General features: G+C 40.8%; 1 protein-coding gene across 1 annotated transcript in view; it reads right to left on the bottom strand.

The window, feature by feature from the left end:
- LOC125455610 (latent-transforming growth factor beta-binding protein 2-like) overlaps positions 1-21068 on the bottom strand; it is a 474230-nt gene that overhangs the window by 411402 nt on the left and 41760 nt on the right. The window contains exon 2 of the mRNA XM_048537794.2: positions 1668-1738. Within this exon, the coding sequence (XP_048393751.1) occupies positions 1668-1738 (71 nt within the window). The remainder of the gene's footprint in view (positions 1-1667; positions 1739-21068) is intronic.

Raw genomic sequence — 21068 nt, forward strand, 5'->3', positions numbered from 1 at the left:
GCTCAGCAAAGCAGATCACTGTCCTTAATGGGGTAACTATCCCAACAGTAGCCCCGGGCCATCAATAGTAACTTCACTCCATGGATCCATCATCTATCAATGCAAGCACAAAACCATCCTCCAAGAAGGGTTCCAACTTGAAATGTCAACTTCCCTGCTCCTCTGATGCTGCCTGGCCCACTGTGCTCCTCTAGCTTCCACACTGCGTTATTTCATCCTCCAGTATCAATGTGTGGGCTGATTGGAATTTTACTAACAGCATGTGGATCCTGTCATCTGCATCAAAGGACCATCTCAATCAAAAGATGCTGGGTCAATGCAATATCTACACATTTATATCAGAGGATGGTACCCCACAGGAATATCCAGAGGATGAGAATGTCTTGATGGAACTTGGCTTCCACAACCAAGTCTACAAAGTTGCTCATTTATCTTTCTATTGTTACGGGTGGTATGTGGCAGGTTGCAAGGGAAAATACATGTCTTCATGTTGGCCAATGCTGATTTTTTTCTGTCAGGTTTTGGGACTCCCTGTTCAGATAAAGGACTTAAAGATCTCAACCAGATGCTTTCACATAGAAATCTCTTTCAAAAGGTAAGTCATAGAGATGAACAGCATGGAAACAGAACCTTCAGCCAACTCATCCATGCCAACCAGATGTCCTAAATTAATCTAGTCCTATTTGCCAGCATTTGGCCCATATTCCTCTAAATCCTTCCTATTCATATCCACATCCAGATGTCTTTTAAATGTTGTAATTGTACCAGCCTCCACCACTTCCTCTGGCAGCTCATTCCATGCATGCACCACCCTCTGCGTGGAAAAAGTTGCCCCTTCGGCCCCTTTTAAATCTTTTCCCACTCATCTTCAATCTATGCCCTCTAGTTTTGGACTTCCCCTATCCTGGGGTAAAGACCTTGTCAATCTACCCTATCCATGCTCCTCATGATTTTATAAATCTCTTTAAGTTTACCACTCATCCTCTGATGCTCCAGGAATAATAGTCCCAGCCTATTCAGCCTCTCCCTATTGCGCAAGCCCTCCAACCTGGAAATATCTTGAAAATCTTATCTGAACCCTTTCAAGTTTCACAACATCCTTGCTACAGCAGGGAGGCCAGAATTGCACAAGGAATTCCAAAAGTATTCTTTTCCATCACAATATGTAAAAATTGAGATACATCAGTGTTCAAGGAACTCTGCCAAATCTAGCATTGTCCAAAAAAACTCATATTAAAAACATGTTGTTTACACATTTCTTATTGGAGCCATCTATCATTCACAACAAGCAAATAAACTTACATCAATGCACCCACTAAAAGAGGAGGAACCACAGATATTTTCTCAGCCCCTTTCTGCCAGTTTATAGATAAATGAAATATAATTGCATCAAACATTCATAGTGAATAATTGAAGTTGAATTGATCATAAATTAAGTATCTAGAACACAGCTTGGCTACTCTTCTGCTTTTTACCTGTACTGCTGTTATATTTAACACCTAAGGTAACTATAAATTCTACAATTCTGAGTGCCAAAAGTTAAAATCACCATCAAAATCTTTGCCTCGCATATATTTTAACCTCACCTGTATTATTTTTCCACTCATTATTTCAATGAAAACAGCCAACATGACAAGAAATTTCCAGTTTTTTATTGTAATACTTACGTTTTATACATCTGTTTGTACCAGGGCTCACAGTCCATCCAGAACAGCACTGTCTTCCACAAACATTAGCTCTGAAAGCAAAATTTGTGTGCACATTAATTATGAGATTTTTTTTCCAAAGTGCAATTCATTGTGTTTGCTATGTTAGAAAAGATGTTCATTTATTTGGCCATGTTATCTGTCAGATCATTCACAAAATAATTGTGAGCAATCTATCTGGGCCTCCCTGATGTATCAGCAAGTTCATCGAGTAAACACCATTTAGATTGAAGGTGCTGCAGAATATGATAATGGTAAGGGTTCTGCTGTGATGTGTCAAAAACTAAGTAGGTGCTGATATTCATCGTCAATGTTTATGAATATGAATTGGTGTTCGGGGCACATAAGGTGACTGAAAATTGCAACTAAAAATATTTCTCAAAATGCTAAGCACCATCCTCAAAGATGTTTGATGTCCTCTGGGGAAAAAAGACAGAAGTTTCTGGAAAGCTCAGCAGGCCTGGCAGCATCTGTGAAGAAAATAATTAAAATTAACTTTTCAGGTCCAGTAACCCTTGCTAACGAAGCGTTAGCTCTGATTTTTTTCTTCACAAGAGCTCTGAGGAAGGGTCACCGATCCCAATACGTAAACTCTGACTTTTTCCTTCCTAATGCTGCCAGACCTGCTGAGCTTTTCCAGCAGCTTCTGGTTTTGCTCCTGATTTAGAGCATCCACAGTTCTTTTGGATTTTGATATCCTCTGGGGTTGCTTTGGCCCATTAAATGGTGTTCAAAATGCTAGATCACTCGGGCAAATGAACAAATACTTGCTTCTCCTTTGACCAATATTCCTCCCCCAGAGAAGTGCAGTACTAGGGATATTTGAATTCCGTATAATTCACATTCATTAACATACTTTTGTTGCTCCGGTGAATTCTGTAAGACCCAATGAACGTATTTCCTTCTGTGCTGCAGATCACTTTATACCTCTTGGCTTTTCCTGACTGAATTCAGCCATGAATTGCCAAGAAAGCTTTTTTGGGATTGATCTAAATCTGGGATTATAAGTAAAAATCCAAATGCAGCCATGACAGACCCAAAATTCACAAAATATGTCAGCTATTCACACATCTATTTGTAGAAATTAAGAGCAGATGAGCTCCTCAGTACTTGTTTATGTACTTTTGACAATCACTTTTTCTCATACAGTTCTTTTTGTTGTCAAACTACTTGACTTTAATCAATGAGCATTTCTTTATTTGCCAAGCTGAGACATAATCTCGCTACCTGTCTTCTGCTTTTGTTCAGCCACAAAGCAGTAGCAACATGAACTTCATTCAAACTTCAGACCACAATATTATATATGCTGCATGAAGACACATAAAGTTAAACAACAACTAACAAACAGAAGAGAGTTTAAAATGTAGTCTGTCAAGTAAAATTCTCAATGGAGTCATATGCTACAAGAAACAGTTGAGAAAGTATGGTAGAAAACAGTAATGCAAGGTCAGTAAAAGGGGGGAGAGGAAATATTAGATAGCAGAAAGGGATAACATTATTTCCTCCTTGTCTTTGTAGTTTACCAGCCGTTTAACAGCAATGTATCTTGAATCTAGTGTTTTATTTTAAATCTAGCCAGGCATCTAATCCTATTTGGCCCTATTTTCTGGCCTTTCTTGGTGTTTGTAAATCTCACTCAGCAATCAACCTAACTTTGGCACCATCCTCCAGATCTCTGAAGCTCCTTATATTTTGTGAACATGATCTAAATCAAGCTCAATATGAAAGTGACTTGAGTACTTTGGTATTCAATGACACCAATCATCTCCGTGTGCCATTTAATGAAATAATTCATTACAATAATTTCTGAAATGTTTGTTTTTTTTAATGCTGATAAATGCTATTGATTTTCCTGCATTTCATTTTTTTCCAGTTTGTGTGAAATTTGAGAGGAAAAAGGCAGTACTTCCAACTTTATTTCCTTTTCCATGCGTGTAACGGCCATACAAGAGTGTAATATATAGGAATCGAAGTAGTCTGTTCAGTCCATCAAATTTGCTCTGCTTTTCGATGAGATTATGGCTGATCTGACAATCCCCAACTCCACATTTCTCCCTCTTCCCCATAACCTTTGACTCTCTTACTGATTAAAAATCTGCCCATCTCAGCCTTGCATATACTTAATGACCCAGTTTCAATAGCCCACTGTGGAAAAAAATTCCACAAATTCACGACGCTTTGAGAGAAGAAATTCCTCCTTGTCTCTCTCTTAAATGTGCAACCCCTGATTCTCAGCCCTCTGGTCTTAATACTCTCCCACACAAGGGGAAACAACCTTTCCTCATCTACCCTGAAAAATCCCCTAAGAATTGTGTTTGTTTAAATAAGATTCGAAAGACCATAAGAAACCATTCAGCTCCTCGAGTCTGTTCCACCATTCCATAGGATCATGGTTGATCTGACATTCCCCACATCCACTTTCCTGCCCTTTCCCCGCACCCTTTGGTTGCCCCACTTATCAAGAGGCTACATGTCTCAGCCTTAATATACACAAGGACTCTGCCCTCACAGCTCTTTGGGGCAAGGGGGTCCAAAGGTTCTTAAGCCTTCGAGAGAAGAAATTCCTCCTCATCTCAGTCTTAAGTTGCCACCTCTTTATTCTGAGACCAAGCCCCTCTGGTCCTAGACTCTCCCATGAGGGGAAACATTCTCTCAGCATTTACCCTGTCAAACCCTTCAAGAATCATATATGCTTCAATGAGATCGCCTCACATTCTTATAATCGCCAGTGAGGAGAGACACAACCTTGCTCATTAGATGATCCACCATAAGGCAACCATCCTAGTGAACACTCTCTGAATTACCTGCCAATAAAATGAAAGCTTTCCATAAATAAGGGGACAAAACTCTTTACAGTACACCAGTTGTGATCTCACCAGCACCTTGTACAGCTGGAGCTAGACTTCCATTCTCTCATCCTGTTACCCCTTTGAAATAAGGGCCAACATTCCATCAGCCTTCCTGATTACCTGCTGCATCTGCGCTAGATTTCGATGTTTCATTTACAAGTCCCCACAAATTCCTTTGTGTTGCAGCTTTCTACAACTTACTGCAATAAAATAATATTCCGTTCTTTTGTTCTCCCTTCCAAAATGTTACATATTTTCACACATTATATTCCACTTGTCAACTTTTTGTTCACTTAACCTATCAATACCTCTCTGTAAACAGTTTGTATCCCTGTCAAGTGTACTTTTACACCAGCTTTTGTGTTATCTGAAAATTTGGCAACTCTCACTTCATTCCTCCAAGTCATTATTATAAATTGTAAATGGCTGTGATTGCAGCACTGAGCCTTGTGGAATCCTACTGTTTACAGGTTACCAACCTGAAAAATAACCCTTTATCCTTACTTGTTGTTTCCTACCAATGAGCCAGATCTCTATCCACGCCAATATACCTCCTCCAATATCATTGCTTGTTATCTTGTGACTTAATCTTTGTTGAGGTACCTCGTCAAGCAAGTACCCAAATAAAACACCTCTACTGGTTCCCCTCTTTCCACTCTGGTTCAGCCTTTCTCAAAAGACTTCAGTAAATTAGTCAGACACAATTCCCTTTCATGAAACAGTGCTGGCTCTGCTTGATTGGATAATGACTTTCCCAATGGTCTGCTATTTCTTCCTTAGCAATTAATTCCAACATTTTCCGAACAATAGATGCTAAACTAATTGGTCAACGCTGACCTGTCTTTGCCTCCCTTCCTTCTTGAATATAGGTGTTATATTGATAGTTTTCCAATTGGCCAGTATAATCAAAGATTTTTGGGAAATTATGACGCCCATCCACTAACCTGGAAGGAAATTGGAAAGAAACTACAAGGTCCAAACAGTGGCCCAAGGACGGGATTGAACCCAGGACCCTGATGCTGTGAGTCAGCAGTGCTAACCACTAAGCCATTGTACAGTATCTGAAATGTGGTCTCACAAATGGCCTACAAAATGAAGTATAATAGCCTTACTTTTATGTTCAGTTCCTCTTGAAATAAAGTGTAAGTATCCCTTTAGCCTTCATGATGCTTCAGCCCCACACTAACATTTTGAGACTCATGCACTAGCACACACAAATCTTTCCACACTGCAGAATTCTGCATGTGTTCTCCATTTAAGTTCTGCTCTGCCTTCTTATTCTTCTTATCAAAGTGAACACCTTCACAATTTGCCACATTGGGCAAAAATCTGGCAGATTTAAAAATATTCACCCAACCTATCCTTACCTGTTTGCATCCTCCTTGTGTCTTCATCATAACATTTGCTTCTTATCTATCTTTTGGTCATATGCAAGTGTTGCTTCCATGGTTTTCACTTCCCTCATTTAACTCAGTGACATAAATTGCATAAAGCTGAGGCACCAGTACAGACCACTAAGAGGCTTCATCTGCCACATCCTGCTAATCATCATACCCTCTATTTTCTGCCAGCCAGCCAATCTTCAATGTTACACCCTACACCATGAATTTATGCATTGCACAGTAGCCTTTTATGTGGAACTTTGTCGAATGCTTTCTGGAAATTTAAGTAGTGAATGTTAATAATCTCCCCTTTATGAATTACACAAGTTACTCCTTCAAACACTCAAATAAGCCAGTTAAAGTTGATTTCCCTATCACAAGACCATAATGATTTATTCCAATTACCTGAAGTAATTCTAAGCACCCTTAATGATTGAAGAGCTTTGTATAAATTTTAGACTGAATCTGGTTTTATATTAGGAACAAGTGAAACAGGTTTCTTTAACCAGTAAAGAATAACACTTTTATTACAAATAAAACTAAATGTGCCTAGATATTGGAAAGAATGGTTCAGGCTGTGCCAAGTCAGGTATAATGTATTCTAACAAACCAAATTTAACCTGAGAAAAATATAAGCAATGGGCAAACTCTGGTAGATGACCCCACAGAATACATCAAACAGCAACAAATATTGATACAAATTCGATGGATTTGTCAGCAGTCCTCCAGAAGTTAGTGACCAAATCAGAAGCGATTCTAATTGTCCACTTTTAATGATTTGGCCTTGAAACACCAACAATAACTGCTCTGTCATACACTGTCTCAATGACAGCTCATGTTCTGGCATTTTGCCTCCCTTTCCTGGGTGTACATTCCCAAGGATCTTGGAAACTATGCTCCAGCACTTATTCACAGGCATATTTTCACAAACTGCGAGCTTCACCAAATCAGCATAACTCTGATAACAAAGTGTGAAGCTGGATGAACACAGCAGGCCAAACAGCATCTTGGGAGCACAAAAGCTGACGTTTCGGGCCTAGACTCTTCATAATCTGAAGGCCCTTCATCACCCTTTCTGATGAAGGATCTAGGCCCGAAACGTCAGCTTTTGTGCTCCTGAGATGCTGCTTGGCCTGCTGTGTTCGTCCAGCTTCACACTTTGTTATCTTGGATTCTCCAGTATCTGCAGTTCCCATTATCACTGATACAAGCATAACTCTGATGTTCATTTCTCAAGCTCCAGCCTGGCTCAGCTACACAATGTAAAGTGCTGCTTATGGGTTTCCCCCTCCCTCATTCACTGAACTTGTCCCCACAGCACTCAGGGACTTTCCCTGAATGAATCTACAGCCTCCTAGATGTCTTCACCCATTCTATTCCTAATTATTCACTCATGGGACTCGAGCATCACTCTCCAGCCAGTATTTATTGCCTGTCCCTTGTTGTCATTGAGAAGGTGGTGGCGAGTTGTCTTCATGAACCATTAGAGTCCCTATGCCTGCTATGGTGACAGCAAAGTGAACAAGACAGAAACAAGACATATGGTATCAATGTGGACTTCACCAGTTTCAAAATCTCCCCTTCCCCGACTGCATCCCTCAACCAGCCCAGTTCGTCCCCTCCCCCCACTGCACCACACAACCAGCCCAGCTCTTCCCCCCCACCCATTGCATCCCAAAACCAGTCCAACCTGTCTCTGCCTCCCTAACCGGTTCTTCCTCTCACCCATCCCTTCCTCCCACCCCAAGCCGCACCCCCCGCTACCTACTAACCTCATCCCACCTCCTTGACCTGTCCGTCTTCCCTGGACTGACATATCCCCTCCCTACCTCCCCACCTATCTTCTTTACTCTCCATCTTCGGTCCGCCTCCCCCTCTCTCCCTATTTATTCCAGTTCCCTCCCCCCATCCCCCTCTCTGATGAAGGGTCTAGGCCCGAAACGTCAGCTTTTGTGCTCCTGAGATGCTGCTTGGCCTGCTGTGTTCATCCAGCCTCACATTTTATTATCATAGGTGGCTGTGTCAGGTATGGGGGGTGGACTGGGATTGGGATTGGTTATTGGAGGTTGTCAGAAATCTGCGGGATACAGAGATCAAACTCTGAAGTTGTGGAAGTCATATCGAATCCTAGAGGCTGTAAAAATACTGAAACAGAAAATGAAGTACTCTTTATCCAGTTTGCACTGTACTTTGTTGCATCACTGCAGCAGGCCCAATGCAGAAATGTTAGCTTGAGAGCAAGGCGTTTTGTTTTGAAATGGCAAGCAACTAGGTTCAGTCCTAAGGACAATACTGAGGTAATCCACAATATGGATTTCCAGTTAGTATTTGGTCTCATCACTGTGAAGGAGGCTGCATTGTGAGCAGCAAATCTTAATTGAAAAAGGTTCAAACAAAATGATATTTCACCTGTAAGGTGTGTTTGGGACCTTGGAAAGTAAGGAGGAGAGAAGATAACGGGTAATGTTACAAGTTCTGCAATTGCTTAAACATATCTATGATAACCATCCCTCTTAAGCAGCTGAGAAACGAAGTGCTTATTACAAATCCAAAAAAAAAATCAGTGTGACTGGTTAAAGATATAAGAAAAAAGTTAAACACAAGTGAGTGTTGTGGCTTGGTAGGGAGGGAGTACCAATATTTTGATCCAGTGACAGTGAGGAGTGGCGATATATATCCAAACCAGTGTGGTGTGGTGGCTTGGATGTACCAATTCAGGCAAGTGGTGAGTATTCCATCACACACCTAAGTTGGACCTTGTAGATGGTGGACAGGCTTTGGGAGGTGAGTTAGTCGCTGCAGGATTTCAAGACTCTGACCTGCTCTTTTAGCCACAGTACTTGTACTGCTAGTCCAAGGCACAATCTTCCGGGTGAAGGGACAAAGCTTTGGAACTGAGATGAGGATGGATTATTTCAGAAATGAGGGTGGCGAATCTGCAGAACCCATTTCCACAGAAGGCTGCAGAGGCCAAGTCATTGAGTTTATTTAAGACAGAAACAGTTAAGTTCTTGTTTGGTGAGGGGATCAAGCGTTATGGGGAAAAGGCAGGAAAATGGGGTTGAGAAACATATCCGCCATGATCGAATCGTGGAGAAGACCTGACGGGCTGAATGGCCTAATTCTACATCATCTAACATTACTCTCATAATCTTGTATCTTTTGAAACACAACATTGCCCACATTTCAAAAGTTCTTAATTAACTAGAAGATAATTATTTTAAAAACATGGTTTTGTTTTCAGCTGGAATAGTGTGTCCAAAGTAAATGAATTTTTTTAACAGAACAAATAAGGTCTCTGTTTGGACTCCAAAAAATTAGAATGTATTGAGCACAACATTCAAGCCCGATAAGAATGGAGTTGTTTTTTTTTAATTTTTGCCCTGTAAAACCTGTGTCCTGTCAACATGTAATCCAGTTCTGAGCACCAGATTGACACTGCATGAGGTGCCTGTATCTGGTGGGAGTTGACAGCATTTAAGTTGTTAGAATATAGTGGTGGAAGCAGAATCTATAATTGCATTTAAAAACAAGGTAGATGAATGCTTGAAGAAGTGAAAATTCAATGGGTATGGAGGAAAACAGAGAATGGGACTAAGCATACAGTTCTTTTGGGTAACTGGCATCAGCATGATAGAACTATTAGCTTCCTGTACAAAACAGTGCATATAAAATTGTACAAAATGAACTTGTAATGTTATAATAATAAAGACATTCAGGCATTCAAACAAAAGAGTAAAAGTAAAATGCAGTATAGTTTATAATGCAGAAATAGTGTTCTGAAAAATTGCCAAATTAGTTTAAAGTAAGCATTTCCAAACAGTGTGCATGTAGTTGAGCTGTAAAGCACATCTGTGGCACAGATTTTCAGTTGACCTCCTACTGAAAGACGGCATTAGACTGTAGACATCACAAGCATGTTAAAAATCTCACATAAGATGGATGTTGCCTTTTTGTCACCGAGCCATCTCTTGGAATCCTGCTCGTTTCTTTGATTTGTTGCTTTCTGCTATAAGCTTTAAAAGAAATAAAATACACTTCTACATTCTGCAGAACAAGTTCCTGAAGCTCATTAACTATTAGCATATTTGTTGAGTTGCAGTAAATGATAGTAAATCCACAATAATTCAAAGATTCAAAATCTTAAATATGAATGTCTTATTTCATTTAGAAGTTTAATTAATTCTCTGCACCAGCATGGTCTTCCCTTTTTTAATCCTACCATACAAGTAAACAAATATGTTTATATGCTGACTCTGTCTGTTTAAGTGTTTTTTTCATTAATATCTAAGATTTGTGCATACCAGCAGTGATTTTAATTGGAATTCTGATAATCTTGGCAGTTGGGAGCCTCAAAGTCTGTGTTTCATCTGGACAAGACTCTATCCTGACCTCCTTTTATGACTTTGAACATATTTTGCTGCTCCCCTCACCCCACCTCCAAAAGTAGGCAATGTCTGCTATGTGAAAGCGTGTGCATATGAAATGCAATACAAGATAGTAATATAACTTCATTGACTGACACTTTCAGAAGTCATACCCACACTGCACCCTCTATCAAAAGCAATGTATAAAATTGTGATTTGTTTTTGCAACACTATGCAAAAGTATAACAGTACTATCCCGACTATCAGTTGGTGACTTTCAATCTTTTGTCAGTTCAGTAGCCAAAATGGACTGATGTCAGCCTACCTGTGTTCTTGAAGGTTTGCTACCTCTCCTGATCTTTCAGGAATCACTGGAATCAGGAAGCGTGTCAGAGGACTGGAAAATGGTTATTGTAACACACCTGTTCAAGAAGGGAGGGAGGCAGAAGACAGGAAACTATGGGCCAAGATAACAAAATGTGAAGCTGGATGAACACAGCATGCCAAGCAGCATCTCAGGAGCACAAAAGCTGACGTTTCGGGCCTAGACCCTTCACTTTGTTATCTTAGATTCTCCAGCATCTGCAGTTCCCATTATCTCTGATCACAAAACTATAGGCCAGTTGGCTTGACCTCGGTCAATGGTAAGATTTTAGAGTCCATCATTAAGGATGAGTTTGTGGAGAACTTGGAAGTCCATGGAAAAATCAGGTGCAGTCATCATAGTTTCATCAAGGTGGCATGTCTGACAAGTCTAGTATAGTTCTTTGAAGAGGTAATGAACAATTTAGACAAAAGGTAGCCATTGAATGTGATCTGGATTTCCAGAAGGCCTTTGACAAATTGCCACACAAAATAAAGTGTCTTTATTACATTGACACAGCAACTTTCTCACTGAATGCCAGTAATTAGTTTACCCCTTTTCAGTCCTTCCCATGCAGACACCATCTCTGAGTGAAAGGTAAAGCAGCACACTGATCGGGGCACATTTTTACTCGAATGGAACCTTGAGTTTTGATGGATGGATGATTTTTAAAATGAAATCCATGAAATAATTTGGATCTGTATGTTGAATTTGGAACACATGGTTTATATATCTCAAGTTGTTTTGAGGTGAAAACTGAGCCAAACATAATTTTGTCAGTGCCTGGCATATATGGAAAACCATCAGTATGGTAAAGAGCATTTGAATTAAATCACTGAAAAAGTTGTATTAGTATAATTTCTGGGTGCCCAGTGCAGGGTACATGTCCTCTCGACATTGGTAAAGCTACTGTTTTCATAACGTCAGCGAATTCTATCACTGGTTGACAGACTTAAGGCTTAAGGACCCTCATATGGGTGCAGGGATGCTGCTGAGGTCTGAGCTGGATAAATCTTCACATAACACCAGTAAAAAGTATAGACAAGTCTCTGAATGCTTATTCAGCTGTGACCATAGGATTGCAGCAAAGGCTGGAGCCAATTGGAAAGCTGACAACACTGGCATCTGTGCAATAATATGGAAAATTGCCCAGGTATGTCCTGTCCATGAAAACCAAGACAAATTTAAACCTGGCCAATTATCACCTCTGCAGCACATTCTCAATCATCAGGAACGTGATGAAAAGTATTGTTGAAAATTCTAACAGGCAGCACTTATACAGCATTAACTGACTCACTGATGCTCACTTTCAGCTTTGACAGGACAACCCTGCCCCAGTTCTTCGTGGTCCAAATATGAAAAAGCTAAATTCCAGAAGTGAGGTCAGAGTGACTGCCCTTGGCATTGAGGCTGGATTTGGCACCAAGGCATGTAAGAGGTGATGAGAGTCACAGAAAAGTTCCCCACTGATTGCGCTGGAGTCCTGCCTTGCATAGAGAGGGGTGGTTGTGATGGATGAAGACTGATTCTCTCAGTCTGAGGTCATTGTTGCAAAGTTCCTTGAGGCAATGTCCTAGGCCTTCACCAATGTTCCTCCAACATAAAGTCAAAGTTGGGGATGCTCACTGATAATTCGCATTGTTTAGTACCACTCGTGTCTCTCCAGCCACTGAGCAAGTTCATGTTTTTATTTATTCATGGGATGCCAGCATGTCTAGCCAAGCCAGCATTTATTACCCATCACTAATTGCCCAGAGAGTAGTTAACACACTGTTATGAGTCTGAAGTTGCAATTAGGCCACACTAGGTAGGACAGTTTCCTTCTCTAAAGGATATTAGTGAACCAGATGGATTTTTTTTCTGGCAAATAACAATGGTTGCATAGGGTATAATAGACTCTTAATTCCAGATTTCTTTTATTGAATTCAGCACCATCTGCCATGGATTCAAACCCAGGTCTCCAGAACAGTACCTGGGTCTCTGTATTAATAATCCAGTGATAATAACTGTAGGGTATCACCTCCCCACTGGATACAGCCAAGACCCTGGACAATATTCAGGCTTGACTGGGAAGTGGCAAGTAACACTCATACCACACAAGTATCAGGCAGTAACCATCACCAACAAGAATCTAATCGTCTCATGTTAACATTCTACTATCATTCATTGATGAGAAACATAAATGGATCAGCCTCATAAATGATGAGACTACAACAGCAGGTCAGAGGTTGGATGGATAATCACTTGATCAGACGTTCACAGTGTGGTCTTCCCTACATCAAGCACAGACTGGGCAACTGCTTTCGGGTACACTTGTCTCTGCCTGCAAAAATGATTCTGAATGTCCAGTTGCCTGCCACTTCAACACGCCACCCTGTTCCCTACATTTTAATCTTGGGCTTGCTGCAGTACTCCAGCAAGGTTTGGTGTAAGCTGGAAGAACAACATCTCATTTTCCACTTGCCAACTCTGCAGCCTTCAAGACTCTTGACCGAGTTGAAGAATTTTAGGCCCAAACGCCTACTTCCATGTCCTTTACGCATCCCACGCTCCATGCCTTGTCATGGCCTGGGCCGCTTTCAGCACAGCCAATCCATTTTCACTTACTTATGGTCCCCATTAGGAATTCTTCTTTCTCCCTATATTACCATTATCCATCCCTTTTGTCTGCCTAACTGTCTTAGTCTCTCTATGGCCTCTGTCTCCACCTACCTTTTGGTCCTTTAGACACACCCTCCCTCCCCTACATGCCACGTCTTCAGCAGATATACCACTTCTCGCTAAATTCCATTGATTCTAAAGAAGGGTCACTGGACCCAAAGTATTAATCCTACATTCTCTCCACAGATGCTCCCAGCCCTGCTGTTTATTTCGAGCAATTTATTGTCTTGTTTCATGTAATTACATCCTGACTCCCCCCCAAAAATGCCCATCATCTAAAAGGTACAAGTCAAGAGTGCTCTCCACATCCACTGATGTCACAATCCATTGACTCTTCAGCAATTTTCCATTTACTTCAACTGCACCATGCATCTAAAATCTCTGTCACCCAGAGGGATTAGGGTAGCAGCTGAAAGGAATCGTTACTACCTGCAAGTTTCCATTCAAGCCGTACTGTATCCTGTCTTGGAGTTAGATCTCCATTCCTTCCTTGCTTGTTAGCTCACAAGCCTGCAACTCTCTTCCTCACAGCACAGTACGCTTCCCGGATTTGACTGGTGTAAGAGGTTGGTTTACTTCCACCGTCACAAGGCAAGTCAGGGCTAGGCAATAAAAGTTGGCCTTTACAAGGATGGGCAAAGAGAAGTTTTAGTGACATGTCTATCCTTCCAGGTTCTTTTCATGACCTAGCCTGGTCAATCGTTAATAGCTCCCGAGAGTGCAACAGGCCTGCCTTGTTCACGTATTGTATTACCAAGTCTGCTAAAGGATTAACCCGGTTCTGAATTTCCACAGAAGGCGGGTCTTTCTGAAGCCACATCAACCTTAAAGGCACCCTGTTCAAAACAATAAAGAATACTTAAAAGCAGCTTCTTAAAAGCCAGATTAGAAGTGATGCTGCAAGTTTAGTCATGGTTACACCTCCTCAAATTTGAGCTCTATTTAAATGCTGAATGCAAAATCTAACAGACTCCACTTCTATTTCATTTTGAAAGCTGTTTCCTCCATCCTTACATTCTTTCTCGCTTTGCTTTATTACATGGCAAGGCAAGGAGCCAGTCAAAAGAGTAAGCAGAGATAGCATTTACAGATTTATCAATCTACTGTAACACTGCAGTGCAGGAACAAGAGAGTGATAAATGATCATACATTCCACACATCAGATCTTCAATGAAGCAGCACTTGTACTTTCTAAGTAGTTCAGGCGAGTCTTAAAGGCCTGATGCCACTATTTGAAGAAGAGTAGGAAACTCTGAGGGGCTGGCTCACTCATTTGGCAAAGGTATTAGCATGCAGATCAGGGTAACACTGATAGCACAGCTTTGGCTCCTGTTCTGACTGCCACCTTGTCCTATTGCTGAGGAAACTGACAGAAACTGCCACAAGAAAGCCTGAGATTGAATCAGCAATGAGCCAAGAAACAAGTATGTAAATCTCTGTCAGTGCCCAGGCCAAAATTTCCTCCTCGCTCCACATGAACAAAAAGAAATTAATAGGTCATTCATCAGGTTACTCATTGTGGGAATATATGCAGGAAAATACCATTGTGTTGCTGTTTAAAAGTAAACAATAACACCGTGTAAAGCAAAGTGATATGGCAGGGCATTGTATAAGTCCAAATACTTTTCAAGTCATTTCACAATGCATACCAGAGAATGCATGAAAGTGAACTGATTTAAGTTAGTATGAATGTTTTCCTTCTCATTGGAAGAAACAGTAGTTTGTCTCTGAAAACTCATCTGATAGAACAACATGGATTGTTAATTCATAGCAAGGGGGTCACAGGGATGAAACTACATCTTAACATTGTGGTGCACCTTCACTGTATAATATTGTGCTGAATTATGAGTTATGAAGAAAAGATGAACACAAAATGGTAAGCCTATAAAACTTTCTGTCACAGGAGCCAAAACATCAATAGTTTTCAAGAAGAAGTTAGATATAGGTCTTAGTGCTTAAGGGGTCAAAGAGTATGGGGAGAAAGGAGGGACATGGTTCTAAGTTGGATAATCAACCATGATCATAATGAATGGTGGAGCAGGATCTAAGGACCGAATGGCCCACTCTTGCTCCCCTAGCCCATGTTTCTATGTTTCTAAACAACTTGCACATTTTATTTCTGCTGTAACATTAAAATTTAATCAACATTTTTTTTTGTTATTCACTCATGGAGGATGGGTGTCACAGGCTGGATCAGTATTTATTTTCTGTCCCTAGTTGCTCTGGAGAAGGTGATGGTGGGATGCAAAATGACTGCAGTCCACGTGCTGTTGGTAGACAATTGCTCTTAAGAAGGGAGTTCCAGGATTTTGACCCAGCGACCATCCAGGAACAGGGATATGTTTCCAAAGTCAGTACCAGGTTTTAGTTCAACAGATTTAATTGGAATCACACAAGCGTTCAGAGCACAGCCCTTCATCAGGTGCAGCGAGAGAGCAGAGCACACAGACACACTCACAGTTTATAGGAGGAGAGATGCAGGACAGAGAGATCAAAAGATCATACAGCTGGTGTGAGTGAAGTGTCAAATCATAAGTCTCTGCAAATGTAACTAGCCTGATTGCAAATATAACTAGCCTGATTCCAAGTTAAATCTCTGAGACAGATTATGAACAAAATGGATATGAGATTGCTCGCTGAGCTGGAAGGTTAGTTTTCAGACGTTTCGTCACCATTCTAGGTAACATCATCAGTGAGCCTCCGACGAAGCGCTAATCTTAAGTCCCGCTTTCTATTTATCTGTTTAGATAAGTCATAACTCTCTCTGTTTAGATAAATAGAAAGCAGGACATAACACCAGCGCTTCGTCGGAGCTCACTGATGATGTTACCTAGAATGGTGACGAAACGTCTGAAAACTAACCCTCCAGCTCAGCGAGCAATCTCACATCCAGAACCTCAGCCTGAGCTACAAATCTTCTCAAAACTCACTATGAACAAAATGTCACACCGACAATTCAGTGTCTGACCTGAGATGTCATTTTTTTGTACATTCCTACGGCTCTGCCTGATTGCCATGACAGCACAGTACTGACATTGACTTTCTATATTCTTTACACACCGTCTAACACTCTTGGTCACCTACAAAGACTTTTCATCTGACACTCCACTCACACCAGCTTTATGATCTTTTGATCTCTCTGCCCTTGGTCTCTCTGTCTATAAACTCTAGGTGTATGTGTGCTGCTCTCTCACTGCACCTGACGAAGGGGCTGTGCTCTGAAAGCTTGTGTGATTCCAAATAAACCTGTTGGATTATAACCTAGTGTCACTTGACTTCTGATTTTGTCCACCCCAGTCCAACACCAGCACCTCCACATCATGATATATTTCTAAATCTGGACAGCGAGTGGTTGGGTGGTGGGGGGTTTGAGAGGGGTTGGAGGGGGTGTGCATGGGGGGACCTTGTAGTTGGTGGTGTTTCCATGTATTTGATGCCTTCAATCTAGATGGAAGTGGTCATGGGTTTGGAAAGCCTACAAGCTTTTAGTTTATTAATTGTTACAGTTTATCACAAAATTGATTCAGTCAATTGCAATCTTGTCACTAAATCAGAAGGGCTCAGATGTGCACACAAGCAGGAATTCAATGTATAATTTATATTATTACCAAAAGGGTGCTGCATTTTTTTTGTAGGTACGCTGTACAAGACTGTTTGAGAAAGAACATGGGTATGTTCTGATGCCTCTAGCCAACCATTCCTTGCTCGATCAAAATCATATACTTTTACACAGAGAGGGTGGTAGAGGCTAGGAACTCTCTTTCCTGTATGGCAGTGGATGCTAGATCAGTTGTTAATTTTAAATCTGAGGTAGACACATTTTTGATAAGCAGAGGTATTAATGGATATGGGCCAAAAGCAAGTAAATGGAATTAGGCTTACAAATGGGAATATCAATGAGTGTCTTTGAGAAATCTGCCAGCCATTGCTGAAGAGCAGAAGTAATGTGGAAACTAGAAGAGGTGGGTCAGAGACTGGCAGAATTGACAAACATGAGGATGAGGTGAAGCATTTGAATGGTAAGCGCATTGCAGATGGTGAATGATAGACATTCGGAGCATTGAGCAATGGGAAATATCACTGAAGGACATTCTTTGATGATACATTCATTGGCCTTGCCTGCATCTAAGGGATCAATGAACTTTTTCCAGAATCGCAGCCAGGTTCTCACGGTCAGACTCAGAGAATTCAGCTCTCTGGCCGTTTGTACCCATTCCACTCTAAGGGAGCACCTTCTAAGTCTATTGGCTATGTATGCGAAAAATGGTGTCCCTTCTCTTTTCAATCTCGAAGGCTAAGGCTGCTTCCAGAAATGTAATAGCCTTTCCCCTACTCTGCTGCTTCTTTAAGAATCCTCTGCCATCCAGCAAAGTTTTTCAGACACTGCTATTGTAGCAATTTTTAATTCACTCATCAGACATGGGTATCGATGGCTGGGCTAGCATTTAGTGTCCGTCCCTAGTTGCCCTCGAGAAGGTGATGATGAGCTGCCTTCTTGAATCACTGCAGTCCATGTGTTGTACATCAACCCACAATGCCATTGAGGAGGGAATTCCAGGATTTTGACCCAGCACCAATGAAGGAACAGAGATAGGTTTCCAACTCAGGATGGGGAGTGGCTTGGAGGGGATCTTGCTGGTGGTGGCGTTCCCTTGTCCACTTTAAGAGGAAAAGATGGTATTTAAAAATGCATATGTCACGCCTACTGACCCTATTCAGTGTGCAGTCAATTGGGCTGTTTCACTTTATTGCATATTACTTTCATATTGATGTGTTTGGAGGTAGCACAAACTCTGGCTATTACCTGCATCAACCAAGCATAGTGTTATCACTCATTGTCAGATTCAGTCCCTATCAAAATATACCCCCGTAAGCTGTTGTACCAAAGCAAGTTTTCCTTCCATTTAGATATTAAGTATAATGAAAATGTGAATATTTGGAAGCAGGATACATTTTTAAAATATAATCATTAGGTTCTAAAGGAGGATATGAACTCAAATCAACTCAATATGAACTCAAAATTACTGATAATATGACAAAATGAACAGAGGGGGAGGGGTTTGATAGATTAAGAAGTTGAGCTTTTGACTTCCATTTAATAGGTCGCAATTTCAAGTCCCAAGGCAACCTTTCATTGGCAATAGTTTGTCTCACTTGGGTAAATTCCATCAGTTCCTGTCTAAGACACTAATGAAACACATACAACAGACTCCCAGATGGATGGGGAGGATCAGTGTGCATGACAGTTGATAACCTGTGCAAAATACGGACTAAAACAAATGTCTTCTAGAAAAACAAATCACAAAAATTAAGATTGGAAAGCAATCGGATAGTGAACTCAATGCCAGATATTAAATCTTCTGACTCTTGTGATTGGAATGGATTTAAAGGTAAGCTATTATTATGCTTTATTTTCAATTGTATTCCTCAATATGTGCAATGTTACAATGTGGGCAACAGTAAAAAAACTTCTGCTTAAGTAACATAATTTCGAATTAGCTCAAATCACTGAAGTTGATTTTAGCCGAGAGTGGGTTTTACGTGGGCAGTGCCACTGCAAAGAATTGCCAACTGCAAGTGAAAAATGCATGAACTGTGATAATGGACTAATGTGCAGGTAGTGGCTTGGAACAAGGTTCAGGAGGGGTACAGAGGGGTGTCTGGTAACGGGGACTATTTGAAGGTGGATACAACAAGGCAAAGCCACGGCTTTCATTTTTGGCCTGAGTGGAATATCCCTATTGCTCCTGGCCCCACAGAGAAAAAGAAATTCAGACATTAGCAGTATGCCTATTCGATCTTCAGACCAGCTGCAGATCTGCTTCTGCCTAAAGGGAAAGGCGCAAAACTTTCCCTACTCAGGCCCCAGTTAAAATTGTACTGAGATCCTACTAATATTTTAAGAGCCCAATTTCACATAAGTCCTCAAATTAACATAAAGCTATTATTTGCCTGCCTGCTTTGCTAAGTAACATTATCAATTTTTATTGTCTGCCCACCTAGTTCCTGCCTTCTGAACCTACAATTACATCTTCCTTCTTTTCTCTAGCTAATTCTGTAAAGTTTACGTTTTTATTGATGCTCTGTATTTATAGATGAATGAGAAATTGCATTTATGTAGTGCCTTTACTGTCACAAAATCAGTAGAAGAATCTTAAGAACTTTAACAATAATCATTTTCAACATTGCGCCACAGAAGCCAAAAGCTCAGTTAAACAAGTAGATTTGAGGAGCATCTCAAAGATGCAGAAGCACAGAGATTTTACAAGAAATTCCAAAATTTAGGCTGAAGACAACTGAAAGTATGGCTACCTGTGGTGAAGGGATTAAATGGTAGTGATGCGTAAAATGATAGAATTGGAAGAGCACAGAGTATGTTGAAAGCTTCTGGGCTGGAAGGGTTTACAGACATAACACAAGCCCATGAAGAAAGTTGAGAATGTGTTGAGAATCTCTGGGGATCTGAAGACCTCCGGTTGATTCACACATAGAATTCAAGAAGCCAATCATCTCCAGTGTGCATTTTAAGCCAAGCTCAAGTTATCCAGGGTTTTATAATACAGCCCCAAGTTAATAATCAATGTCAGCATTGTAACACTTTAGTCCTCTAGCTTCACAAAGAGCATGAGGAACTTCATGAGGAACTCTGGTGCCAAGCACCAGAGTTCATAGTCATCCATAGAACATAATGTTGTCAAGCATATAGCATCCAACTTCAACCGACACGTTCAACTTGGTTCATTACTGTTGGAAATGCAATGTATAGATTGGTTTTCATGCCTAAGGAAAGATATAGTTGGCTGAGGCAAAGATTGCAATCAAGGTTCAATAGATTGATTCCTGGCATGAAAAGAATGTTGGGTTGAGCTGAACGAGCTACGCTGTCTGGAGTTCAGTAAAATGAAATGCATTTTGACTCTAACATGTACAAGATACACGTTCGATGTTGGGTGTTATTTTCTGTCTGGAACAAAAGGAATAGTCATTTTGTATTGAGATGTGAAGAAATATCTTGGCTTGGAAGGTTGTGAATCTTTGGATTCCTCTACCCAGAGAGATCTGGAAGCTTAGTTGTTGAGTTGTTAAAGACTGAGATCAATAGATTTTCATATTCTGAGGGAAACAGGAATTGGAAGGGCATGTAGAAGTTATGAGTTATCCGTGGTCTTGTAAAATAATGGTGGAGGAAAGAGAAAGCTGTAAGCCTTATTTCTGCACCTACTCTAGTTGGAATCCATTCAATCCTTCCATGCCTCTGTTAGATTTTCTTTGGAAAGAAGTATTCACATAGTCCCATCCCCCAGTCCTTTGCTGTAAATATACAGTTCATTCCCTGCTTTCCTATTTCAACAGAATTTCCAACAACTTTTCAGGCATTGGATTCATGATCATAACATCCCTTGAACTCCCTCTAATTAGGTTGCCAAATGTATAGTGTATTGCATTGTGTCACCATAGTTTTACCAGCCCACGGGGCTGCTCTCTCATTAGAGAGAGACAACTGGTTGTGATTGAACCTGAGGGCCACCATACCTCAGGCAGGAGGGAAGAGGTTAAGAAGAGTACTTTGTGGTAACCTCAACCAGAGATGTGAATTGAACCCACATTATTACTGAAACCACCGTTTCACAAACCAACCATCCAGCCAACAGAGCTAGACTAACCCACCAGTTGCCAAGTGCCTCAAATTTGTGACATCTGATTCATGACCTTACCCTCTGCCGTTGGAAACTATTTCT

The sequence above is a fragment of the Stegostoma tigrinum genome, chromosome 10 (genome assembly GCF_030684315.1).
Source record: "Stegostoma tigrinum isolate sSteTig4 chromosome 10, sSteTig4.hap1, whole genome shotgun sequence".
Lineage (NCBI taxonomy): Eukaryota > Metazoa > Chordata > Chondrichthyes > Orectolobiformes > Stegostomatidae > Stegostoma > Stegostoma tigrinum.